Genomic DNA, 27722 nt, shown 5'->3' on the forward strand with positions numbered 1-27722 from the left:
TACAAATATATGTGCATTTTAAAGGCCTGTTCACACCGAAATGCCAGTAAGTGGCTGCATACTTCACCGCATTTTACCGATTTTGCCAGCATCACTTAGTAATTTTTAATACTGTGAGCCTTGACTGCATGGCAGGCTCTGTGCTAGACTGTGGGGGCCAAGGCCCTAGGGCATGGTGGGAGGCTGACCTGGAAACACAAGTCACAGGGGTGCGAGGACTGCAGCAGAGGCCGAGAGAAGGGGGGGTGCCAAGGGCTGGAAGCAGGTAGGACGGCGTCCCCAGGAGGTTGCATCTGGGTCAGATGTTCAAGGTGAAGAGCAGTTCACCGGGTAGAGAAATGCAAGAATCGCGTTCCAGAAAGAGAGAAGATTCACTGATCTGGGAGGGTGTCCTGTAGCAAAATGATCTAAAGAATTACACACGGGCAACGCAGGTGAAGAATAAGCCTATGGGGGAAAGCGCTTATCCTCACAATCTGGGAAGTACAAAATAGAGGCACCATGAGATGCAGTTCTGCCCACCAAATTAGCTGGGAAAAATGACTTACAGCAGGCGAGGGGTCCTCGAGCATCAGCCACTCCGCTGGACAGCGACAGGGGACCAGCCATCCTAGGAGGCAACACGGGGTAGTATTTAGTCTCCCTACTCCTCCTCCCGGCCCAGGGCCCCTCAGCTCCTCCAAGGCTGAATCCTGCACAGTGGGATCTGAGGTGTGGACAGAGATCTTTGCACTCAGACGTTCACAGTGATTCTACTCATCTCTTCATTCGCGTCCTTATTTTGGGGAGCAGGTTCACAGGGTTCATCGCCTTACTGTGTCCCATCACTGACACCGGGGAACATGCATTCTTCCGTATGGATCAAGCAGTGTGTGATCACGGATTTAAAAACCCGAGCTGAGTACACACATTCCCTTTCTACGGCACGTGGCCTTTTCCGAGCATTGCATCCTCATGATCTCATTCTATCCTCATGACCTTCCCACAAGTTGGGCAGGGCAAGCCTTATTCCGGGAAAGGTCACTTGGCTTGCAGGCTCCTCCCCTGCACCTGCCTCGGAGAGCCTGATGCATTCTCAGGCCCCGGATGGCACAGTCCCTTGGACCTTGGCCTTGCCCTCCACCACCACGGCCCCTCGCAAGGTCATCTTTGGTACCAGAGTAGAACCGGCCTTACATATCCACTAATTTGTAAGAATGACACCGTTTTAGAGTAACAAGATCCAGAGGAAGCCACGGGGGATCAGAGTTTTGGTAATTTTTTAAAGAGCGTGCATTAATGCTGAATTTGTCCCAGATGGGTCTGTACATTTTTCTTGTTCCATCAGAGCCCCCTAATAGACAACCCAGGGGCTCAGCACATGCTCAGCTACAATTACTTCACTGATGTATTGAGAGAGACCCTGGAAAACTGAATCTGATGTAAGGAGAATCAAGAAAGAATAAAAAATAAGAATAAATAAATAAATAAATATATAAATAAAAGGGGGAAAAAAAACCCAAGATTCTAAACCAGATGAAAAAAGGAACAAAACATTGATATGCTCTACTTTTTTTCTCTTCTCCAAGTGTTGCATAAACTACAGTTCTGTTGCAAAATGATACCTAACATGCAATTTGGTAAGCGTGTGTCGTGGGAACACTTGCTCTGTGCTGTGTGGCGACAGCGGGGAGTGGGGACGAGCTGCAGGCTCTTCCCTTGAGTGGCTGCCAACAGAAAACCGTAGTCTACCCAGTTTCTGGACAGCTCGTCTGCAGCCCTGTTGAATTCCCTAACCTCTGTGCCCCACCGGCTGGGCTGCATTACTGAATGGGTTCACTTCCCGGGTGGACGAGAACTGGTTTGCCTCTTGATGACAGCATCTTGACATCGTTCCACGAACCCACATAACTCCGGTGTGTGTGTGTGTGTGTGTGTGTGTGTGTGTGTGTGTGTGGCCGGCTGCTTCCTCTTTGTTGGCTGCCACATGCACGGGAGGCATGAACTTCAAAGTGGTCACTTGGAACCGCAAGGACTGCAGTCTCTTCCCGCCATCGAGGACATCAGCGCTACTGAACGCGAGTCTTCAGCACAGTCTTCAGCACAGACGGACTTCTGATCCCCACAAGCGAGCACCTGGCTGAGCCATTGTCGGCGGTTTGATCCCCTTCAGGAAGGAACGATGATTGAAAATCATGAAGATCGGGCTGCCTGGGTGGCTCAGTGGGTTAAGCCTCTGCCTTCAGCTCAGGTCATGATCTCAGGGTCCCAGGATCGAGTCCCGCATTGGGCTCTCTTCTGGGCAGGGAGCTTGCTTCCTCCCCCCTCTCTCTCTCCCTCTCTGCCTACTTGTGATCTCTCTCTCTCTGTCAAATAAATAAAATCTTAAAAAAAAAGAAAAGAAAAGAAAATCACGAAGATCAAACGGAGTTGAAAGTTCCCCAAAGACCGGCGGGCAGAAGGCTCCCGGCGGACTATAGGAGCGGCAAGCACGGTGTAAGCGTGGGTCGCCGACACCCACCTTCACTGCGTGCCAGGCTCCCCGGGAACATTTTACGCGGACACCGCAACAGCGCTTGGAGGGCAGCGGCCGCACCTCCATTTCAGAGATGGGCACGCGGACGTCAGAACCTCTGAGACGGGTTCGGAGTGCAGCCTGGCATCTGGCTCGTATCCACCAAATGCCACGAAAATTCTGTTTTAAAAAAAGAAGTTGCCATTCCTGTTTCTAAGGTATCCACGGACACAGCGGGTCTCCGCGCCCGATCGTCGGCGGCGCACCGTGGCCTGCGCTGGGGTAAGCGCGGTGCACGCCTACGTGCGCAGGACGGAAGCAGCCCTAACGGACAGCCCGACATTTCCACGGTGAAGACGGGTCTGAATCCTCCTTGCTGAGCGGCCCGGCTGACGCTGGGGGCGGCTGCTGCAGCCTCAACCACCCCGGACAGGCCTGTCTGCGGTCTTCCGATCCCCCCTGGTTCTTAGGGCCGCTTCAAGAGGCTCCTGAAGAGCTCGGAAGGGGCAGGCTCAGGGGCGCAGCTCGTCGCCATGGCAACTGCCAGGCCTACAGCCCCCGCCTGGAGGTGGCCGGAAAGGTGTGGAAGGAGGGGGCGGACCGCGGGGGCTTGCCAGCACTTTCGGCCCCTCTGGAGCAATCCCGAGGTCCCCCAGGGCCCCCTCACCGGCGGGCCGGCCCGAACCGTGTTTCCTTCGCTCGTTCTTTTTGGACGAGGGCAGGGAGGTTGCGAGAGGCGGGTCTCTGTCGTCTCTACTTGGGAAAGGCAAGGAGAGAATTTCTCACTGGGGAAATGGGCCCTCCTGCTCTCCACTCACCCGCGGCCCGGCCGTCGCGGCCCTCCCTCCTTCACCGAGGGACGCGTCTGCGCAAGCTCCCGGCTGGGGGTTATGGGAAATCCCTCGTGGGGGCTGATGGGAAGCCTCGCGGTGGCTGGTGGGAAGGGCTCACTCGTAGACGACGGGAAACGCCTCGCGGTGGCTGATGGGAAGGGTTGGCCGGGGCATGATGGGAGAATTATGCTCGGGGTCTCCCTGGAAAGGTTTTTCCGAGGCGGGGGAGGTTCTTCTTCTTTTCCAGTGAAGAAACCCCCTTCTGCGATGTGCTCGCCTTTTGCCACTCATGTCCACGAAGAAAGGAGCAAGACGAGTTAAGGAGGCGTTTCGAGGCCTTCCTCGGAGTTTGAAAGCGCTGCTTGTGTGACCACCAGGCCGTCGGGGTCACCCGGGGTCAGGGGTCAGGGGGTCTGGGGCTGCGGAGAATCCGCTTGGCCTGAGTAAGCCTTCCAGGGACTCCGCGGTCTGTCCGAGGCGGGGAGCCGGGTCTGAGCGGTTCCGGGCGGCGCAGTCTGGATCGGGTCCGGTGTCGCCGCGGGAAGCCGGGGACGCGGCCCTCTGGCTTCTTCAGGCCCTGCCGGACCTGCGGCGCGTGACGCTACCGTGGACTGCACGGTGCGGGGGACGGGGGGGGCGGGGTGACACTGCCGTGGACTGACGATGGGGGGGGGGGTGACACTGCCGTGGACTGAACGATGAGGCGGTAACTGACTCGTCCGCACGAGAGGTCACTGGCGTCGTAAGCTCCAGGACTCAGGAGCTGCACGGCGGGCTTGTGCCCAGTTGCTCCCTGTGATGGGATCCTTGAACAGGGGCTTAAGCCGCTTTGGGTTCTTCAGTCTAAGCTCACGGAACCACGCCTCTCTGCCTGGGAGATGGTTTCGGGCCAGTCCCAGAACACCAGTTACTCCTTTAAACCAGAGATCTGGGAGGCTATGGAGAGCAGTGAGGGGCAGCAATGGCTTTGAATCCCATTGGCTCTTCGCCCTGGAGCGAAGATGGTACCTCCCAGCCCTTCCTTTCCTTGGCCGGGCGCTGAGGGGACGACGGCGAGGACCTAACAGGACAATTCACATAAAACAGCCGGCGCCGAGCTGGACACCTAGCAGACTTCGATCACTGTCATCGTTAGAGCAAGTCCGAAAGTGGAATTTCTGACCTTCGTTTTCACTTGCAAAAACGCTAACATGTATTTGAATGACCAATTGCCACTCTGGATTTCTAGCATTTAAAATATTTTTGACATTTTTTTATAAAAAGACATGCTTAATTGTACTAAATGTGGCAACTACCAAGTATCAAGGAGACCATGACCGTCCATTCCCCAAACGCCTCGCTTTTCCCCACAAGAAAAACTGTTAAATTTGGTTGTTTATAATCTTTTTCCTTTGCAATGAACAAATAGCGCTAACTGTAGGGTCTTGGGTGTTAATTTGCTTGTTAATTGTCTCTTCTTTCAGTAAGTGAAGTGTTTGGGACTGACATTAGGTTAAGATCACTACCTTCCATTATGTCATTGTTTCTGAGGGACAGGCTGGAAAGCCTGTGTGATCTGGGAGTTCCGTGGATGCTTCCTCTCACGGGTTTGGTACTCTGTGAGGCTGTCGGCTGTTGGCAGGATCACACTATTTCCTCAGCCACCCCTCCCCCTACCCCCACAGCAACAACAAACAACACCTTGGGGTGGGTGTGAGGGGAACTTTCTTTGAATGATCCGTGATTTCTTTGTAATAGTTTTATTGTTTACATTAGGTAGCTTTCATAATAAATAACTACATTAATACAATATTATTTTTGATCCCCATGACAGCTCCTTGAGATCGGAAGGGCTTATCTTCCCCAGTTTACAAAATAGGAATCTGAGGTTCAAGGGGTGGGTGAATTACCTGAGGTCACCAAAGCCATGGGAACCCAGAATTAGAACTCGAACATTCTGGCTCTAGGAGAGTCCTGTCTTCACCGAGAACAATGATGACTTTAAGACCTGTTTCCCTTCCATTTAGATCAATTTTTTAATACTTAAATATTAGGTTTGAAGAAATAAAATGATTGGGTTATTGTTATTGTTAAGCTATTAAAACTCCAAAAAACCCAACAATATTTAGATTTGAGATGACAGCTATTTGTGTCATTTGCAAAAACTCATTAGAAATCGGATATGCAAATGTACAAAGGCCAAAGCATACAGAAAAACAGAATTCTGAGCCACAAGCTACAGCCCAGGTAACCAACCCATTATCTATAGTAACCTGTCCAGGAAGCCAGGGTGCCGTGAAGTTGGACTTGGAGGAAGTCAGTCTGCTATCTCTTCCAAGTGATCTAGGGGCAAACACTAACCCCTGTAACCAGTGGCCAGGACTTGATAAATAACTGAGCAATTTTGTCATCTTTGTCCCCATTTCCAGCTTCGGACCAACCAGAGAAAGTTCAATATGCATTGCTAACCAGTCACATGGGATGTCCCACTTCTAGTTAACCACCCACAGCTTCCCTGGGCTAACAGCCTCCAGTTGGGGCGTACCTGGAGACCTCGCTCTTTTCCACTGTAAGCTTTGCCTTCCCTTTGCCTGCCCATGACCTCCGTCCAAATGCAAGTGATGGTGTCTGACTTCCTCGCCAGGGCAAGCTCCGAATACATGGTCTTTGCTTGTTCATTTGGGTGGTCTTTGTCTATTCACACATACAAAATAGAGATTCTGTTAAGTACCACTGATGAAGAAAGACCTCGACCATATTTCCATCTCACTGGGAATCTAACGGCCCCGTGGACTGGATTTCAGTGTCTTGGCTGAGTGTCTGCTGCGGGAAAAACACTTTCCTCGGTGCTGTGGGGGCTGAGAGCTAGACGGAGGATAGACAGGTGGACGGACGACAGGCGGTAGAAGATACATGGACTTGAAGTCCTTTCTTCCTTGGGGTAGAGAGGGGACTGGACCCAGGCTCGGGGTGGAGAAGGGATGTCAAACTCTTAAGGGCATCAGTGTGGACGCGCCCGCACACTGACTCCCTGCGTCAGAGAAAAGCTCTCGGCGGACAGATCTCTCCGGACGCCAACACTGAAGGGTCGGGAATGCCCAGAAGGTGGGGAGGAGCAGGCAGGGCCCACTGAGGGACCCAAGAAGCCAAGGGGCCGTGTCGGAAGGGGCAGGGCTCAGCGCAGGCAGAGGTGAAGCCCTGCCCAGGGCGGGCCCCTGTGCGTCGTCTGTGCTCCACGTCTTTGGGGCCCCGGTCCAAAGGCGGCCCCTCATGACCGCACCAGCCGGCAGCCGGCGGCCCGGGCCAGCCATGCGGGGTCCCCGCTAGACCGCGGGTGGGCGCCAAGTCCTCCTCCCTCTTCCCGGGCGCCGATTGGTCGAGGTTCCCTCCCGTTGCTATGACAGCACCGAAAGCGGTCAGTGGCTCCGCCCCACGCCCTCCCGTCCCGCCCCTTCCCGCCAGGCCCGGGCTCCCCTTCCCGTTGCTATGACAGCACCCGAACGCGGTCGGTGGCTCCGCCCCGCCCCTCCGCTCCCCTCCCCAGCGCCAGCGCCAGGGGAGAGGCGGGGCGGACCGCGTCTCCAAGGCGACGGCGGACGCGGCGGTGCGGGCTGCGGGGACCTACCGGCTGGAGACGCGCTGGTGGCGGCGAGGACCGAGACCGGGGCGAGGGCATGTCGGACTTGGGCTCGGAGGAGTTGGAGGAGGAGGGAGAGAATGACCTTGGGGTGAGCGCTCCGGGGGCTGGGGACTTCCCGGGCGCCCCGCGGAGGCCAGCCGGGGACCGGGACCGCACCGGCCACCGCCGAGCCGCGCCCAGGACGTTGGCGGTGGAAGGTGCCCCGCTGACGTCCTCTTGCCACATCCCTTCTCGCCGCCTCCTCCCTCCGCATCCCGCCTCCCGTTAAAGGCGAAGACTTCCCAGCCCAGCCTCTGGGAGCATCCCCCGCCTGCTGCCGGTCTCCGTCCGGGCGCCCTCCGAAGCCGGCGTGGCGAGCCCGCAGGGCGCTCGGTCCTGTCCCGGAGCCTGCGCCTCAGGATCAAGGGGGTGGAGGGAAGGGCTTCGCGGGGTCCTTCGAGAGATGCGAAGGGCTCTCAGCAAGGCTGCCACCCTAGAGGCCTGGAATCCCACGGGCTCTCTTCGGTCTTGTGGGAGCTGACCCAGGTCACTGGACTCGTTCCCAGTGCAGGCAGCAGAGAGGCAGTGCTGGGTGTCCGGCGTCCGGGCCGGAGCCGGGCTCTGCGTGGGCGTAGATGGATGTCCCCAGACTAATCACTCTACCCCACAGGGTGACCGTCTCCTGGCTGACAGGTGGGAACCCCAGCCACGGTGTGTGTGCTCGGGGTACAGAGTGGAGACAGTTTCAGAATTAGCTGAAAAACCTACCACTTCGGCTGTGATAGATGCTCAGAACTTTTTGCTCGCTAGGTGTGCCCACCTCCCAGCTTCTGCCCTGGTCACTGCTCAAGACTAGCCCCTCTACACGCGGAGCCACCCGGCCAGTAGGAGGGCTGGAAGCCAGGAATCCATGCTCTCCGTACAGCCAGTAGCTCGTGCTAAAAAGAGGACAAACCACAGTGCTTTACACTCCAGCATCCCTGGGGCATTGAGGCCCAGGTGGGGACATCTCCTGACACACCCACCCTCCTCTTTCGTGTCTGTTTCCCCATCCCCTTTTTTGATTTCTCGGGGGACGCTTTTAAAACATCACTTGCTCAGAGTCTGTTTCTGGGGGAACCCAACCTACAGCATCTGCCCAGTAAGACTTCGAACTTGTCCCCTCAGGTAGCCCTAGTGATTTGTAACTCTTTTGTGCCCATAACTTTAGCTTCAAATCACAGCTGGGGTCATTTTAGAGCCTCCCTCCCCCATTCGGTCACCCCTGTCGGGTGCCCTGGGAGGTTTTCTGAGCGAGGTGGAGAGCTTTTACACATTTTGATTTCGACTAACCCTGAAACAAATCGGTAAGGTCACACGTGTTTACCTTCTGTTCTGAGCATGGATTTCTGAGCTAGACAGTGCTGGGCAAAGGCAGACCGCAGACGTTTTTTTCCCCACGTCCTAGTCGTGTGTCTGAGCTGGTGGCGCCCTCTTTGCAGATACCACTCCGTGTCACTCCGTGTCAAACTGTTACTCTGTGTGCCTTTGCCCTTTTATTACGTATATATTCACTCTGCACTCATGGTTAGGGGCTTGAGGAATGTTTATTTCCTGAAGGGTAGGAGAAAATAGGTGAATTACAAACCCGTATTAGTTTTTTTTTAATTGATTTACTTGTAAGCTACATAATTATTTCCGTGTTAGTCTACGAGTGTTTGAAACTCGAGTCTCTTGCTGAGGAGTTGAAACTTGATGTAGAGATTAACTAAGTGGAGTTAGGGATGCTGTGACAGCTGAGCCCTGGTCCTTAGCTCCCCTGTGTGGCTTCCTGTCCCGCAGGCGCCCCCATGGTGAAAGGGGTCCTGAGGCCACAGGCAACCCTGGAGATCCTTGGAGGAAGAGGTGGTTTTTTTGCATTTTGAGCCCTGGATTATTGGAGGAAGGAACAGGGAGGTATTCCTAATGTGGCTTGAGGCCATGCCACTGGCGTCTGCTCCTTCACGCCTGTTCCCACAGAGAACACAATTAGGAGCGCCTTGCATTTCCCACAGTTTGTCGATTTTGCTCACAGGGCAAAGGATTATCATGATCGATTGCAAACTCAGATGTTGGAGAGAGCGAGGGAGGCTCCCACCCTTGACAGGTCCCAGGATATCACCTTAGACCAAGGCTCCACATCTCCCAGGTGTGGTTTCCTACCTCACCTGTCAGATGGGGCTGAAGACTGGGAGGGATTCCATGAAATATTACTTACGAAAACACTTAACACATCCTTAGTGATTACTATGCGGTAGCTGTAATTGTCCCTGTCTCTTCTGCCCAGGAGTACGAGGGGGAGCGGAATGAGGCAGGTGAACGGCATGGACATGGGAAAGCAAGACTGCCCAATGGGGACACGTATGAAGGGAACTACGAACGCGGGAAAAGACATGGCCAGGTCAGAACAGGTGCCTTCAGTGGCTAGATTTCCCCAGTTAATATTCTGGTGGTGAGCCCGGAACACAGGAATGATACGAATTGTATATAATCAATGTGTTTCAGGGTGTCTACAAGTTTAAAAATGGTGCTCGGTACATGGGAGAATACGTTCAAAATAAAAAGCATGGTCACGGCACTTTCATATACCCAGATGGCTCAAGATACGAAGGTAAGACATGCTCACAAAGCAGATGGTTGCGTTGTAAAGCTGATGTGCGGGGATTGAAGTTGCTTGTGGTTGCTGAGCTGAGGGAGATTCGAGTCCTCCAGATCAGCTAGTCACTCAATAAACACAGCTGTGCTCCTAGGTTCACAGGGTTGACGCAGAAAGCAGACAGGCCTGTAATGAACGAACGGGCTGCTGACCCTGCAGCCAGCACAGCTGTGAGCCCGTGTGCTGAGTACCAAAAGCAAGGGAGGCAGTGTGGGAGCACAGGAGTCATGGGATCTGGACCCTTGACTTCAAATGCTCTGTCCTTTCAGCCCCTTGACGTTGACTTGCTGCTTCTCTTTCTGGCCAGTCCCTCTTCTGATGAACACGTGGTTTCTTTAGACCTGGTGGCTCCTTCGTTGAAGGCTGCTGGTCTGGAAGACACGCTGCCTCGTTAAGTTGGCATTCCTATGTCTGCCACGATTTCTTTTTTTTTTTTTTTAAGATTTTATTTATTTACTTGACAGAGAGAGAGATCACAAGTAGGCAGAGAGGCAGGCAGAGAGAGAGGGGGAAGCAGGCTCCCTACCGAGCAGAGAGCCCGATGCGGGGCTCGATCCCAGGACCCTGAGACCATGACCTGAGCCAAAGGCAGAGGCTTTAACCCACTGAGCCACCCAGGAGCCCCTTGCCACGATTTCTTACCTGTCAATGTTACGTGGGAGGGAAATTCTTGTTCCCTTATATCCAAGAACCCCACGGCTGCCCCCACACACCGTCATCACCCGGTGTGACTACCATGTTGGTCTGATCCCAATGAGGGACGAGCCTGGGAAGACAGACAAGTGGGGAGTGGGTGTGAGCCTTCAGAAACTATGCAGGATTCTGTGTTCTGGACTTTTCCTGGGAAGAACATATCCAGTTTTCATCAGATTTCCCAGGGGAGCTATAATCGCAACCCCGGAGCCGTGGTGACAATAGGTGTGAACTCATGTAGAGAGTCTCACTGCTCGCTGTCCCAGCTCTCTGGTCTGCAGCGTGAGGAGTGAACACGGGGAACCGTGCCCGGTGGATGGCGAGCTCTCAGTATGTGTCCACCAGCAGCATCGCCTCCCAGTGAGGACATGTCCTTCGGCGCAAGCCAGAGCTGCCTCCCTCATCACCGAATGAAAGTGGAACCAAGGAATTCTGAACCAGTGGTTCTGCCAGAGTCTGAGAGCCAGGGGAGGCCTGCCAGCGCTGGTCGTGTTAGAGAGGAATTTCTGCTCTGTTTCCTATTTCTTAGAGGGCTTATCGCAGAAGGAACACCATCTGCTTTTTAAATCAACTTGAAACAATTTAATTTAAAGTTTGATTTAATTCCTTCCAGACTGTTATGAACCTAATCTCATTGTTGTCATGTTTTATTTTAGTGTAGACGTTAATACAAGTGGAACGACATGTAAATATGTAAAGAAGGTACTCAGAATAAGGGATTGAAGGGGTTTTTAACATGAAGGTTAGCCAACATGTAGATCTTCTTTGCAAACAGCCATGAGTTTTTGTGTCTCCATGTGGCTTTGTACGTTAAAGTGTGCAGGGTGTGGTCACGGCTCAGAGATTTCTTCTTCAAGGTCAAAAGCTACAATGTTAATTTTAGCTCAGTCAGTGAACAACCTTCTAGTCATAAAGTCTAAGTTAAGACATGGCTGAATTTTTCAAGACTGTGTGTTGGCCCACTGCCACCCTACGGGACACAGAGTGTTTTTCTGCAGGTTATCAAGAGTACTCAGCATCAGCCCGGGGTTGGGGGCACATTCCTGATCAACCCACTGAGCCTGATGGGGAGCCCAGGGACGAGCGGACACTCCTGGTTTGGGGGCCACTCGAGCAGTGGTAAAGCGGGGAATGAGGTTGGGGGATGAGGGGGAGCCACTTTAGAGGGGCTTTCGGACCACCTCTATGGACTGTGAGATGCAGAGACGGAAGGTCGACAAGGGCTTAGGAAAGGAGAGGGAACACCCGTCTCCAGGACCGGTCCTGTAGCCAGCTGCAAGGAACCAATAAAGATGAAGATGTTTGGTCACGACACCGTGGAGAGACAAAACGATATGACTCGAAGTTGGCTTTTCTGGACGCTCTCAGTGGCCAGAGCCAGAAGAAGACATGAATGCATGGCCCTTGCTTGCGCAAGAGAGCACGATGTTGGAACCACGGAAATCGGGATCTTTGTTTCCATCCTGCTGTGTGGCCTTGGGCAAGGTGCATGATCTCTCTGGTTTTTGGGTGCTGTCCCTGTAAAAATGTGTTTTGGTTATTAGACATCGCTAAGGAGGTGGCCAATGCAAAGACCCTAGCTGGCAGGAAACACCACCGGAGTGATGCCGCACCGATGTCAGCTCCCGTCTCATCCACGTTCTGCTGACCCAGCAGCGGAGGGAGCCAGCAGGGCAGACAGTGACTAACCCGCATCTTAGGTGGGCAGAGAGCTTCTTAGAATTTTATTTATTTTTTAATATTATTTTTAAAAAGATTTCATTTATTTATTTGCTTATTTATTTGAGAGAGACAGAGAGAGCACAAGCGCTTGCACGCGAGCAGAGGTGAGGGGGCAGAGGGAGAGGGAGAGAGAGAATCCCAAGCAGACTCTGAACCCAGTGTAGAGCCTGACGCAGGGTCTGATCTCAAAATCCTGCGATCGTGACCCCGAGCTGAAATCAAGAGTCAGAGAGTGAAACATCGGAGCCACCGACGTGCCCCAGGGCGTTTTGCTTTAAATGGTCTTTAATCTCCAGAGCTGCGGACCCGGGAGCCCTCGAGGGAGCCCTGGGGACAGCGACGGGGTGGACGCACGTGGAGAGCTTTGTAAGGGGACGGTGTTCTCCTGGAGGAAAACCAGCACAGACCACCAGCCAGCCAACCGTGGAGTTCCTCCCAAACAGAAATGTAGCTGAAGACACTCTGGTGATGAGATGGAGAATGATGAGAAAGTATAGGGTTAGGGGTCGGAAGGCTGAGCAACGAAGCGCACGGTTAAAGCAACAGCAACACAGCTTCTCAGTGGCACGCGTGTATAAAGGGAAACCTGGTCCCCGGTGTTAAAGACCTGCTCCAGGAGGTGACCTTTCCCTCACTTAGCTCCCTCACGTCACCATTTCCTGCCACCCGGTTACCATCTGCTGGGCAGGATTGCTAACACCTTGTTTGTTCAGTAAACCAGGACTTTTAAAAAAGTTTCCACACTGCTTTGAAATTTGGTGCCTTTGCAATTTAATTATTTTCTTTCTTTTCTTTTTTTAAAGATTTTATTTATTTGAGGGAGAGAGAGAGAGTGCGCACACACAAGCAGGGGGAGGGGTAGAGGGAGAGGGGGAAGCAGACTCCCTGCTGAGCAGGGAGCCCAATGCAGGACTTGATCCCAGGACCCTGAGATCATGACCTGAGCTGAAGGCAGATGCTTAACTGACTGAGCCACCCAGGAACCCCCCCTTTCCTTCCTCCCTCCCTCCCTTTTTTCTTCTTTCCTTCCTCCCTTCCTATCTTTTTTCCTTCCTCCCTTCCTTCCTTCCTGTATGTTTATTTATTTATTAGCAAGAGAGACAGAACATGGGGGAAGAGACAAAGGGAGAGGGAGAGAGAATCTCAAGCAGACCCCCACTGAGCACGGAGCCTGTCGGACAGGGTGCTCCATCCCAAGACCCTGAGATCATGACCCGAGCTCAAATCAAGAGTCAGATGCTCAATTGACTGAGCGACCCAGGTGCTCCTGTAATTTAATTTGTTTCTTGAAAATTTTCTGTGAAGTACTTACATTTTTCTTGACACGCTGCCCTGGAGACCAGCTGTAATGGCCAAGAGAAGAGGATGGATCGTTTTGTCATGGTCTTTTTTGGTAAAGAAACCAAGTGACGTCTTGGCCTCCTGGGGCCCTGTTGCTCAGCTCTGAGAGCTCACGCGAGCCAGCTCTGGGCCACTTGTCCCCAGCCCCGTGCGCAGTTCAACCTTGGCTGCAGTGGGAATATTTACACCACAGAAACCGCCTCTGCTGCACATCTGCCTTCCTCCTCCTCCTCCTCTTTAAACTGGTAATTTGCCAGGACGCAATGGCTCCTTGAAAGCCGAGTCCTCCAGGACTCCTGCACCTTCTCTCTATCCTCCGGGCGACTTTAGGTTCGAGCTCCTGTGTTTGCTGAATTATTTCAGTGTGGGGGTTCTCCGTCACCCTTGCTCATGCTGTTCCTGGCACACGTCACACCTCTTCCCTCACTTACACCGGTTCCCGCCGCCTCCTCTCTGGGCTGTCAGCTGTGCGTCTGCCCCGCACTCTGGGGGCAGGGGGCAGGCTCCCCCAGGTCAGCGCTCTTCTTGGAGCTGCTGCTTGTCTGTCTCAGAGTGCTCGAGACCTTGTGGGACTGGTAGAGAAAACGTGTGGCTGTGCCCTTCCGTCAATATGTTGCTGTCGATGAACATGGGATTCACTCGTGTAAACACGTATTTCCTGGACGATCCACATGTCCTTGGCGTGCTGTGTCTTCTTTCCCTTGATGCAGAAGTAGAGCCCGTTCTCCTGTAAGCCAGAAGCTTATGCCAGTCTTGGGGGCTCTTTAAGGAAAAGAACATAAGATTGGCATACATGTGAATGTTCATTTGTAATAAAAAATCAAAATAAATGAAAACAATTTAGAATGCCACAACTGTTATAAAATCCGAGGACTTAACAAACAGAAGTTTAAAAATTCATGTCTGTCATGGCTGCCACACACCTTTTCCTTGTCTGTCTAGCTAATAATGGAATGTCTGTCTGACCACAATTCTGTAATATCCCTCTCTACAGAGAAAATAGGGAATTCTATCTTTTGTCTTTGATCAGAAATTGATGAAAATTCATTTTTAAAAATTATGCATATTCTAGAAAAGCGTCATTCCAGGTAACAACTTGTTATTAGCAGCATCACGTGCATTTTAGGAGAGTGGTCAACCTCAGAAAACTCTTAAGTTTCTTCCCTGTATGAGCTGTAAGGTTGGAGGGTGTCGTAAGTCTCCTGGAGTGGGGATCTATCTTCTAGGATCGACCTCATTCCCTAACTAGTTTGCTGTTGTCATTACGGTAGAGGTGTTGGGAATTTTATGGTGTCTTTGCCAGTTCCAGTATTTCTCAGCACGGCGGCGGGAGATTTACAGGAGGCGGCACAGGGGGGCGGGTAGGCAGGGGCAATCAGTGAGGGAAGAGTCCCGGCAGAGGCAGGGGCTGGGAACACAGCAGCGTCCACGCCCTTGGAGCCAGTGTATAGGTGGGGCACCCCGGGCGCCCTGGCTGGGAAGGTGTGTCAGAGTGAGGTGATGAGGTGGGAAAGAGCGTGAGCTGCTGGGAGAGGCCGAGGCGGGATCACCGAGTCTGGGTGTTGTTGCTGGACCGCTGACCTGTGCAAGCAGGGATGTGGTGTGGGGATAACTGTGCAGACAAATCCCAGGTTTGAATCCTTGCCCTGCCACCGACCAGCGGTGATACCTGTTGTGGGCACATGCAGGCGACAATTTCCCTTAGCCAGCCCCCCCCTCCACACCATCCAGCCAGAGGGGCAGGGGGATGGAGGGGGGTCGCAGAGGGAGGAGACAGCAGGTGAAGCCCGTCTTTCCCTTCTCACCCGGGCCCACTTTTGTGTCGTCCCTTCCAGGGGAGTGGGCGGATGACCAAAGGCACGGTTACGGCGTCTACTACTACGTCAATAATGACACCTACACTGGGGAGTGGTTTGCTCACCAAAGGTTTGCGTTCTCTCTTCCGTTCTGTACACTTGTTTATGTAACGAGAATATGACGACGTCTTATTATGAGGCGGAATCATGACAAAAACCCATTAGCCAACTCTGCCAGGCGGTCCAAACCCTTCAAGGCTTTAAGGTGGGCGCTCCAGATGTGACATGACTGGGCAGGTACAGATGTGCGGGGAGAATCCTCAGTCCTTCATTCAGAGCCCCCGGGGCGAGGAGGCCACAGAAGTACCCACCTGTGGACAGAGCCACAGAGCCTCCTGGGAGCGCTGCCTGTTTCCCATGTGACCCGAATGATATGCGGGAAGGGCCTCGGGAAGGGTGTCGCTGTCCAGCACGCGATGCCCCTCGCATGCATGGGCACACAGAGCAGGCGCGTGCTTCGATGGGGCACAGATAGAAAAGCCAAGGATAGGCCACCCTCGATTTAAGTGTCTGTCCTATAAACCTGGAAGGCTTTCCACTGTGCCGGGAGAGTGCACGTTCTCTCTGTCTTCAGCAGGCACGGGCAAGGCACCTACTTCTACGCGGAGACGGGCAGCAAGTACATAGGTACTTGGGTGAACGGACAGCAAGAAGGCGCGGCCGAACTCATTCACCTGAACCACAGGTACCAGGGCAAGTTCTTCAACAAAAACGTAAGCACGCCCTCCTCCCCCCGTCCGCGTAAATATGTGAAGGTAGAATACTAAAAACTCAGGGAACCCTCCCACCCCTCCAAACACACTCTCTGATGCCTACAGACGGCAGAGCGGAGGGCACCTGGTTCTTTTCTCTGCGTCTTAGTGAACCCCCACTCTACCCGGGCCGGGATCCAGCCCATCCTTATAAAGCGGAGGGGGGAGAGTCCCGTCTCTCATATGTGCTCCTCATCGTGGGTAGGTCAGACGTGAGACATTCCCCGTGCTTGTGAGCATGTGGGTGTTCGGACATCCTTTGCCCTGGGAGGCACGGGGCTGGAGCGCTGGGAGGGCAGACCCAGAAGCTTCTTCCTTGCCGCAGGCTAGCCCGCCCACCCTGGACATGGGCTTGCGTGGCAAGGTGCGGCCAGTCCGCAGGGCTCATAATTGGTCATTTCTGTTGGAGGGCTCTGTGGTTGTGGGGGCCCCGCTGGGACACAGAGGGGCCCTGCTTATTCGACCCTCCTCCCGTACTTCAGGCCAGCGTGGCCAGAAACGTCCCCTGAAGAGTTTGCAAAGCAAGTTAAAGGCATTAGAGGTTGACATAGAGAAAGGCGCCTGGGTGGCACAGTTGGTTAAACATCTGACTCCTGGTTTCAACTCAGACTGTGAACTCAGGGTCATGAGATCGAGGCCCAGAGCAGGCTCTGGGCTCAGTGGGCAGTCTGCTTGAGATTCTCTCCCTCTCCATCTGCCCCTCTCCCTGCTCTCGATCCCTCTCTCTCTCAAATAAATAAATAAATGAATAAATAAATACATCTTTAAAAAGAAGGAAGCTGGGTGCAGGGAATATTGAACTAATATCATGAAACCACCTTGGACTCTCTTAAAACTTAGTTTTCACTGACATAAAATTCATTCCCTAACTTACAGATTCTACTTTTAAGTCTTTGTAAAGCAGCACATTCTCCCCAAATCCGTGCGTTGCATATGTAATTCTCAGGAAAATTCTCCCGGGATGCTTTTCAGCACGGGGAGCTGTGTGGAGGGAACGAGAATTCGACGAAAGTTCATTGGGAAAATCAACAAACCTAGACTCCCCTGGAGGAGGAGAGCTTTGTTCTGCTGGTTAGTGAGACCTGTGCACATGGCATACTAGTCCAGTGGGCCGTTGAAAGATGCAGGGGTGGGGGCACGGATCCCTGACCCCCGCACAGTCAGAGATCCATACAGGGTTAGGGTTAGGGTTAGGGTTAGAGCATGCTGTGGACCGGAAGCCTTACCGACAAGATAAATAGTCATTAACACACACTCCTATGTTTCAGGGGTTATACACTATATCCTCACTACAAAGTCAGCCACATACTTTGTATCTGTACTAGATACTGTATTCTTATAATAAGGTAAGCTGGAGGGAAGGAAATGTTATTAAGAAAATCATTAGGGGGGCGCCTGGGTAGCTCAGTGGGTTAAAGCCTCTGCCTTCAGCTCAGGTCATGATCTCAGAGTCCTGGGATCGAGCCCAGGATCGGGCTCTCTGCTCGGGCTCTCCCCCCACCCTCTGCCTGTTGCTCTGCCTACCTGTGATCTTTGTCTGTCAAATAAATAAAGAAAATCTTAAAAAAAAAAAAGAAAATCATTAGGAAGAGAAAACACATTTATAGTGCTGCTCTGTATTTATTGAAAGAACTCCGCATGTAAAGGGACCCATGCAGTTAAGACCAGCGTTGTTCAAGGGTCAGCTGTCCGCTCCAATTGAAATGTCCCCAGACACCCAGCCCTTTCGGCACATGTACATACAGCATGAGGGCTGTCACTGTATAAAATAGGATCACATACATCCGGACACGAAAATAGGCACAGAGACCTTGATCTTTTTGCTCATTTGGGAATATTTACATAGGTTAGACATGGCCATTGCTGATTCTACAAATATCGACGTTTTGAATCATGATTGATATCGCCAGCTGCCCGAAAGAGCTGTGCTAGTTTACACTCTGGTGAACAGACTCTGAGATCTTCTGTCATACATTCTCCAACATTGGGTATCACCAGTCTTTAATGTTTTTGCAACTCCGATGGATAAAAAATATCTTGTGGTTTTAATGTGCATTTCCCTGATTCCTAGTGAAGTCCAGCATCTTTATGCACTTCTGCTCCTGGTTCCACTACCTTCCTCGGAGAATTACCCGTTCCTATCCTTGCCGACAAGTTATTAAAACGTACTGCAAAGTTTTGATAATTGCAACTGAGCTACCAGGTTGGAGAAATACAGATCATGAAGCAGATTAGAAAGTCTAGGGACAGGTGCAAGTGCATACGGCAAATTAGCTCCCGAAAAGGGCATCATTTAAATTGATGAGGACGTGATGGGGAGAAGTCGAGGAGTGGTACTCAGACAACGTGATAACGAAATGAAGAAAAACGAAGTCCGTTTGACATCCAGCATGAGGTGAAGACACACTCTAGAGGGAGCACAGGTTTAAATGTAAACAAAACCACATACAGAAAAAAAAAATAGGTAAATGTTCATTAACTTTGAAATGAAGAAAGAGGACTTTCTAAGCAGAAATATAAAGGAAAACCCAACAGATTTTGCTTGCTAAAAACAATCCCTTATTGATTAGAACATGCTTTGAAGAAAGTTTAAGAGATAAATGACCAGTGGGGTTAGGATGTTTGTAACATTTAGTATGCATACATAAAGCATTTGCATTAGTCAGTGGGATTTTAAGTGTTTAAAAATGTTGAAAAAATCCAACCCTACTTATAACTTAAAGATGTGACTTAATGATGAGTCCTGTTACTTATATACTCAAAAAATGTAAAGATAGAGCAAAATGTTGATGCCCAGGAGAAGCAAGGGTTTAAAGACAAAGGGCTCTTAAGTGTTGTTGTGGGAAGGAAGATCATTAGAGCCTCATTCTGGTGAATATATAAAAAAATAGGTGTGTCTATATATTTTGTGAGTATATATGTACACACTGTGTGTGTGTACCAGAAATTCCACCTCTGAAAACTTCCCTGAGGAAAATATCAAGAGTGTACATTAGATTCGACTCCAAATACGTCTCCCGCCACGGTCTCTGTCAATGGATAGCGTCGGCACACCAAATATTAACAGTAGTAGATGGGTAAAATAGATTACAATTCTTAAATGAAAGAAAACACCAGGTTGACAACTGGAATCGTGGAAGACCATTTGTGAATATGGGAATTCATTTATGCTGTGTTTCTAAGTAATGGCAGAGTATGAATCGCTGGGTGTAGTTACGGTCAAACTTCTATTTAGAAAAATCTAGGCACTAGAAATAAGGAATAAGGTTATAAAGATTACATCACAATATATATTTTTAAAGATTTATTTAATTAGAAAGCAGCAGGGGGAGGGGCAGGGAGAGAGGGAGAGAATATGAAGCAGGCTCCACGCCCAGCATGGAGCCTGAGGCAGGGCTCGATCTCATGACCCTGAGATTACAACCTGAGCCGAAATCATAAGGAGTCAGTCGCTTAACCCGCTGAGCCACCTGGGCACCCCAAGACCATGTCCCCATATTATTAACACTTCTATCTCTAGCTTGTTTGCCTGTGGGTGTCGACTTCATGAAATTTTTGTAATAAATACGTTACTTTTATGACAATGAAACTAAAGTTTAGATAAGAAACCAAACAGGCCCTGTACCTGACAGTTCCACTGGCCATGAGTTCACAAAAGCCCTTTAACCCTCATCAGCTGTCCCGCTCCCCACCTTTGGGACGGTTTTTGGTTTTCTGACATCCCCGTGGCGTTTTGCGCTCCGGTTCGTATGGGACACTAAGTGTGAAGCCCCTCTTGGTCTCTCTTTGCTCGCAGCCTGTCGGCCCTGGAAAGTACGTGTTTGATATCGGATGTGAGCAGCACGGGGAGTACCGTTTGACAGATGTGGTGAGTGGCAGAGTGCATACGGTTTCGTCTATCCGCGGGCCTAGGAGCTGCCCGGGGCTGTTGAGCCCACGGATCCCATCAGGTCACATGAAAGTCATGCCAGCTCTTGGCCACGCTCATGCTGTCATCTCCCTGTATGCGCATGCCTTGGTCCAGACTTGAACTTCCGGATCTGAGCGGTGTCACATCACTGTTACCACAGAAGCCCACATGCAGCCTGGGTCAGAAGAAGCTGGCCCGGAGTCCAAGGGCTCTGGGCAACGTCAGGCAGCAGGAGTGACGGCTGGCATCCGTGGCCATGGTGCCACCAAGTCTGTCCAGCATCACACTTCTGACGTGCGGCTTATCCTGCCCATTTTGTCTTTCACCTTTCCAGCACTCAGTGCTGTCGTGAATACCTGCTCCATGCCTCCTGGTTCACAGGAACTAGCCAGCGAATGCTGTCACTACTAGGCACGTGTGTGTGCGAGCGTGTGCGCATGTGTGCCTGCATGTGTGTGCATACGTGCCGGTGGATTTCTTGTCATCATCTCCTGATCTACAGGCGATTTCATAAAATACCTTGGCACCTCCTTCCTCCCTGGCATCACCCCCAGGCACAACCTGCCAGGACACCCCACGCCCAGGCCTGCCCTTGGCCCCTCTTTTCCGGCTCCCCTCAGATTACTCTGCCAGAGGCTCTTTGTTCTGTAGAGTAACTATCCTCGCCCTTGGCAATGGCCAGAATCCTCCGTGGGCTCATGGTGACTGGTCCCCTGGCCTCATGCTCCCTGCTTGTTTTTACCATCCCTTTAGACCAGGGTCCACGGATTGCAGCAAGGGTCAGTTTCCTGGCAAACTACCTAGTTTGAAGTGTCCCAAATGCTTGATTCTGTTGCTAAAAATAGGCCCGACCCCAGCCCCAGCATCGTTTCGGCCTGGATCCCAGGACGTGCAGTGACTGAGGGAAGGGGCTCCCAGAAGCCGAGGCATCTAGAGAAATCTGACGTGTCACCCCCTGCGGGCCACAGCTCCCCACATTCCTGTCTGCGCTGTGCCCTCGGCAAGCGTGGTCTAGAACTGCAGCTGAGCTGCGTGCTGTGTTGCTAGATGGGACAGCGATGGACCGAGTCCTTGCTGGGCTCTCCTGGGGCTGGAAACCCCTCACGGGCCCCTGAAGGGACCTGCCGGCTCAACTTATTACACTGCTCCCACCGCCCCCCAAATCTGTCCCTTACTGTCTCGGTGACTGAGCCCTTATTGTGATTTGGGGAGTGGGCTGTTTTATTCTGTTTGGGGAAAAGTTCTTAGAAGTCAGAATTTCAGGATGCTGGGGAGAAAGTAGAAAGAACACCCTAACACTGAAGGTGGGGAGATATTGCCACAGCCCACAGAACTGCCCCTGTTCAGGAATAAGGCTGGGGAGGAACGCACAGCCTGGGGGCCTTGGTCTAGGGCTGCACTTGGACTTTCTGGGATGACACCCGGGGCTGTGATAAGCACAGAAACCAGGTGTCACAGCGCACAGAAGATGGGAGATCTGAGATCTAATGACTGCTAGAAACGTGGGTGGTAGGGCCCCACCCCCGACGTCCCGACACAGGAGGTCCCACCCGTGTTTTCACAAGCCCCCCGGGGACTCTGGTGCAGGCCTAGAGCACTGGCGTCCCCCTTTGGGGGGTATGGAGCTCAGAAACTTGGAAACCAAGCCATCTGGTTCTGAGTGACTCAGTGGAAGTGACAGGCAGGTCTCTGTCCCATGTTGTCATACGTACTATCCTCTGTGTGACAGTGACACTTCCCAGATTTATTGATATTCAGATCTTTGGAAATGTGTGACAGATACAAAACTGGGGAACAGGCTGGGACGCTGGTCCGGTGGGCATATGCCGGCTGCTGGACGGCTGGAATTATGCTCTTACAGAAGAGGCCACGTGTAGAGGTGATCAGTTCTCCCTCGGCTGTCACGGGACTTCATTTCCCCCCATAGTCCTTGGTTCTAGATGCTTAGTGTTCAGGCCTTCCACGCTGTCTGGTCGACTTAGGATGCTGCCAGCCCTTTCCTCCCAGGGACGGGATGGTAGCTATTGTACTAAAGAAGCTGTGATCGGGAAAATGCGACCAAACAAACTGAAAGCCACACCCAGTCTCTGTCACTTCTTGAGAGCTCCAGAAGGCAGGAATGTCAAGTCTGGAAGCCGTTCACAGCAGAAGCGGGAGCGCACGGGTGGGCGCCGTGCGGCGATGCCTGTCTGTGCCTCAGCCTAGTGCTTCCAAGACCCACCTTGGAGCCCAGATCACACCAGGGACGGCTGACCACTGGCCTGACCACCGAGCCGTGCTGTCACGGTGGCCAAATGTCCCCTCGCGGTAAGCATCCCACACCGAGTCTACACACATGCCTGTAATTTTGTTTTTAAACTTACCAACAGGAAAGAGGAGAAGAGGAAGAGGAGGAGGAGACGACAATGATGACCGTGGTTCCGAGGTGGAAAGCCACCAAAATCACAGAGCTGGCTCTGTGGACCCCGACCCTCCCTGAGGAGCAGCCCTCTGCGGACGGGCCTGGTGCAGAAGAGGCTCTGGAAACCGAAGGTACGGGGCGCCTCTGGGGTGCCGGCCCTGGGTACCCCCTTTGTGGGTCTGGAACTCTGGGCCTGTTTTGTGTGCATGAAAATGTCGGGGGGTAGCCTGGGGAGTTGGGGCCTCCTGGGGGTGGAAGGAGAGGGGGGAAGTGGGATGACTGGCTGGACGGACCACCTGGTTGGTTCCATGGGACGCCTGGACCAAAAGCCCACCGCCCTCGGTCGGGACTGGCTGTGGGTGTGAGTCTGGGCCAGGGCCGGAAGCAGGCAGGTGACAAGTCCTTCCTGAAGAGGGGGTGGCAGCAGCTGGCCATCCCCTTCCCTGTGCTCTTCCCGAGAAGTAGCCAAGGCACCATGGGCTGTTGGAGAAGTTTGCACGGGGCACGGGTCCTAACGCATTGGAGTTCCGGCGGCTGGAGAGGACAGCCAGGGAGGGGACAGCCTCAGGCACGGCAGGGTCAGGCCTCCCCTCCCTGGTCTCTGCTTGTGGGCATCCCCTTCGCTTCTGAGAGCAATGTTCATCGACTTCATCAAAGTGCCCCCGTCAGCTCTGGAACCCTGGGGAACAGACAGTGGCTTCTCAGTGGGAAGTAGACCCCCTTCCCCCAGCGAGCCCCTAGCCGAGATGGGGGATGGGTGCTCCAGGTCTCGACCTGATTGGGTGACGTCAAGCAGGAGTGGGGGACCCCAGAGCGGGTGGCGGGCACCCTGTCGGCAGGAGGGAGTGGGCGCTGGCAGGTGAGGAAGCAGCTGCCTGAGACCCAGGCCTGCAGGCCACGTGACAGTGTTTCCTGTGGCTTCATCTCAGGCGGCGGGGAGCCCTCAGAGGAGGGCCAGGCTCTGGCCGATGGTTCCGAGGGGGAGACCGACTCCATGAGGCCTGGGGAGGACGATGGAGAAGACAGCAGGGAGGAGGGCCGAGAGGACTTCCGCTATGACACCATCGACCAGGGTGAGCACGCCCTCGGGCCCAAGGAGGAGGAGGGCGAACCCTGGGAAGGGCTCTCGGGTTCTCCCGTCTTTGACCTTGGCCTCCATGGGCTGCCCCGGGGACTGGGAAGAGATCTCAGGGGCCGGCTGAGGACTCCTGCGGGGCCGTGGGATGTCCCACTCTCAGGGGCCCCGACCAACCCCCTGTCGGTGGCAGGGACAGCCTGCAGCCCTGCGGGGTCTCTCGCTGTCCGTCGTGAACTAATTATCTCCATTTTTACCAAAAGAGCAGCCTCAGGCTGAAGGGTCTTTCTAGAGATTTAGAATGCTGCTTCTGTTTTTTTCTTTTTTTTTTTTTTTACCTGATTTTTACCATGGTGGGATCCCAGCAGTCTGATCAGTGGCCAGTGGTGCTGGGAATCAGCCCCTTTCAAGTGGGTTTGAAGGGACCGTTAATCTCGAAGCTTCTGTGTCCGCAGGTCACAGGCCAGGGATGTGACCGTCAGGCTGTTGGGGCTTCAGGTTCCTAGAGCCTTTGACAAGGTGCTATGGGCAGCCCCAGAAGTTCCGAGAGGGCTTTCTTCTTGGAACTCGGTTCCTTGTGTCTGGTTTAAGGTGGGCATCTCGGTGGTGCAGGACCCAGTGGTCTGGGAACGACTGGCTCCAGATAGTGGTTGCTGGGACGGGGACCCCATGCAGGTTTGTTTGTCTCTATCACAAATATAGAGCAAATGCCTTTTTTTGGGAAGACCTGTACTCCCCATTTTTTTTTTTTTTCGAAGACAATCTCTGTAATAATGAACTCCTGGTAAAACAGGTTTCCATCCCCATGCATTGGGCGCACATAGGGTCAGGCTTTGGTTGGCAAGTGAGACGAACCACCACCGTAGTGCACCAGAGAAGCCCGTGCTTGCGGCTGGGGGCAGCCTGTGGCTTAGAGCGCGGGAGGCCTACGCCAGGCATGCCCGTTGGCACCCAGGGGACCTCCTGCTTGTACCCCCTGCATCTTGCATTTGTCCCCAGGGTCCTGAGGTTTGTGAGGTTGGAGGAGGCCCTCATCTGCTGAGCAGGGAAATGGCACGGGGATGCTCTGTGCGGGGAGGCTGTGGCTGATCCTGAGCACGTCTGGCGGGGGTGGGGGGGGACACTGCTTGCCCCACCAGGGGGCCCTGGGCAATACCTAGGGCCTGACAGTGTGTGGAGAATCGTTTGCTTGACCGCTGTGTGCCTGCTGTGTGCCTGCTGTGTGCCCACTCATGTGACTGTCGTGTGTCTGCAGAATGAGAGCCATGTGCCCACCACGTGCCTGAAGAATGACAGCCGCGTGCCCGCTCATGTGCCCGCCATGTGCCCACTCATGTGACTGCCGTGTGTCTGCAGAATGACAGCCATGTGCCCGCTCCTGTGCCCACCATGTGCCCACTGTCTGCTGGCTCATATACCCACCGTGTGCCTGCAGAATGACAGCCGTGTGCCTGCCGTGTGCCTGCAGCGGGAACCGTGTGATCACCGCTGACTGCTGTGCACAGAACGTGCACGGAGCAAGTACGGCAGCGTCAGTATTCCTGAGAGCAGGGCAGAGAGGGGAGGGGAGGGACGGTGCTACCCACACCTTCCCGGGTAGATGCCAAAATGTCAGAACGCCTTAAATGAACAACGGGCTGCAGTAAGCAACGGGCCTCGTAGGCAAACATTTCATGCCAATGACAAAAACTTAAGATCTAACCCGATTCCTGCATCACGGCGGAGGGTCAGCCTACCCGTCTCTTTTCATCGCCCACAGTGAGGGTTATAGCGCTTACTTACAACGAAAAATAGCTCTCAATTCCATGGCGCTTTTAAGGGAGCACCTTACTTGAAGGTAGCAAGTCCTTGCCTTCCTTTGTACGGATGTAAGGGCTGAGCAGCGAAGCCCCACGTTCGCAGAGCTGGTCGTGTTTGGACAGCGTGTGCCGGCAAAGATGGTTCCTGAGCTCACCCTCACCGGAATATTCTCAGCATCGACTTTGGGTTTATCTTCTGCTCCGTTTATTGCTGGTGTCACAGGATTTTTTTTTTTTTAATCCCCTTAGCGTCTGCGGTTCTTGGTCACGCTGCCTCGAAGGATGAAAGGGTCAATCGGATGGAGCATTGGGGGCAGCAAGCAAAGTCTATTGAGCGAGAGTATAAGTCTCTCGGAGAGGGAGGGGCCCCGACGGAGTCGCCCTGGGAGTTTCTAAGTTTAGGGGCTTTGGGGCATTCTTTTGTGGAATAATCGTAAGCAATCAGGGTGAGCTGAGTCGGACCAGGCAGGGCTGCGGTCACATATCTGTCCGACTATTAGGATGACATCTGTGTGTTGATGATCTCTTTTTTGCTGACATTTGGGGTTTTCGGTTTTCGCTGCCCCTTGCCTGTGATATTGACAAACGCTTTGTGGTTAACGGTCTTATTTCAGGACATTTTGCCAAAATCACTTCAGCAAAGGCCACAAAGCAGAATGTTTGGTCCTGTCTAAGCTGCAAAACGGGGTGTCAGGGCTGTGTGATCTTAGCCGTCCTGACTCCGTATTTTCTTGTTGGGGACCTCGGCCCCGATTCCCTAACTGGCCAACTCACTCCTAACACTGGTACCAAAGAAAAACCATGCAAGTCGGTATAAGGTAAAATTTAACATGGTTATTTTTTTGCCTGATAAAAGCTTAATATTTACATTATTCATGGCAAAAGGTCTGTTAGCACAGCATTTCAGCACAGAAAAAAGGAGTGTGGACTATACTCGCGCTTCTTTTCTCCCCGCAGGAGCTGTTAGTTTTGAAGAAGAAGAAAATAAACAGTCAGAGCCACCGGAGTGAATGGAAGCGAGCCGGAAGGATAGGACATCGTGTCACAGAAACGCTCTGTTATAGGGCCCTCTGATGCTAATCTGTTATTCATCTTTTCTTATCAGTTGTTAAATAGTGCACAGTACGAATAAATGTCTCCCTTCTCCTTTGTTTAAGGATGAGCCTCTGCGAGGTCTTTAAGCTGGGCCTCTCTGGGTTACGGGGCTGCGGTGCGGCAGCCCTGTTTTCTCCTGGGATAAAGGACGGGGTCACGCACCCCTGACTCCGCAGAAGGCGGTTCACGGAGGTGGCCTTCTGGCTGAGCACGTACAGTGACTACTTGCCAAAGCTGCTCTCTCCAACCTCCCTCGGGAGAGCCACAGAGACCCCTAGAAAGCAAGCCTGTGCCCGAAACGCCGCGGTCAATAGACTTAGGCTGGGGCGCGGGGTGGGGCGCAGCGGGTCGGGCATCTGACTCTTGGTTTCAGCTCCAGTCGCGACCTTGGGGTTGTGGGGTTCAGCCCTAAGTTGGGCTCTATGCTCAGTGTAGAGTCTGTTTATCCCTCTGCTCCTCCCCACCCCCCTGCCCCCTGCCCTGGCACAAGGGCTCTCTCTCTCAAATAAATAACTAAAGTCTTAAAAAAATAAACTTTGGACTCAGGCAAGTAACTATCAGCTGCCGTTGGAGGGGCAGGGCTGTTCCTGCCTGTTCTATGGCTTCAGCCTCCCAGCGTGGATTTCAGGGGTCCCTGCGGATGGTTGAGGGCAGGGCTGCCCACAGACACGGCTCTGACCTTGTCAGTGGTGCACCTTCTTCAGGTCCTCCTGTGGGGGGTGGTGGGAGGGGCTAACGCTGTCCAGGCCCCTCCTCGGTGGCCCCGCACCACCCTGAAAACTCGCGACTCTGGAGGAGACCCTCGCCCCGTCTCCCATCTCCCCAGCTTCACGTCCCCCATCCTCCTCTATCCCCAGAGTCGCTCGGAGGGTGGTGTCTTCAGTTCAGCCCAGAACGGTCTCTGTAGTTGGCGTGTCCAGCGTCACGGGCTGTGTCTATGGTCACGAGGTCCCAAAACATGGGGCCTTTTTAAGAACATCGCATCGTGAACATGGTGTCCGGACCTGTTTCCAAAAGCACACAGGACACCATGAATATGAAATCGCATTAAGGCGGATACTATTTTAGAATAAGAAATTCCAAATACAATTCCAAACCACAGAGCTGGCGGATCCACAAAGAGCACATCTAGGTAACTACCAGAGCGCTGATGTTCTAACACGGCTCTGACATTGCTTTTGGCCACACGCTCTTTGCCTGCCTCTCCTTGCGATAATAATTTTGCAAGATCTCCTGCAGGGAGGTTGGGGAAGTCCTCACAGCTGTTCCTTTACTGCGGCGTATAACCACTGGCCACTGAGGGGATAGAACATTGACCTTCACACCCCACATCTTGGGGTTCACGAAACTGCGTCGGGGTTGTGTGCTTCCAGCGCGCCGTCTGGTAAAATCCTACTGCGTGTGATTTGCGTCCGATATTGTACTCAATGGACCCTTGGTGGATCCTGACGGGAGAGTCCAACCCCATGTGTCTGGTGA

At 53.0% G+C, this 27722-nt stretch overlaps 1 protein-coding gene across 1 annotated transcript; it reads left to right on the forward strand.

Annotated features, from left to right (window-relative positions):
* The first annotated feature begins 6888 nt into the window (after positions 1-6888).
* Positions 6889-26169, forward strand: RSPH1 (radial spoke head component 1). Its single transcript, XM_032865282.1, has 9 exons — positions 6889-7034; positions 9231-9344; positions 9449-9554; positions 15191-15281; positions 15789-15924; positions 19760-19831; positions 22243-22405; positions 23204-23347; positions 26106-26169. The coding sequence occupies exons 1-9, from the start codon at positions 6981-6983 to the stop codon at positions 26156-26158; spliced, it is 933 nt and encodes a 310-aa protein (XP_032721173.1). The 5' UTR covers positions 6889-6980; the 3' UTR covers positions 26159-26169.
* The last annotated feature ends 1553 nt before the right edge of the window (positions 26170-27722 follow it).

The sequence above is a fragment of the Lontra canadensis genome, unplaced genomic scaffold (assembly GCF_010015895.1).
Source record: "Lontra canadensis isolate GAN:19392208 unplaced genomic scaffold, GSC_riverotter_1.0 scaffold29, whole genome shotgun sequence".
Classification (NCBI taxonomy): domain Eukaryota; kingdom Metazoa; phylum Chordata; class Mammalia; order Carnivora; family Mustelidae; genus Lontra; species Lontra canadensis.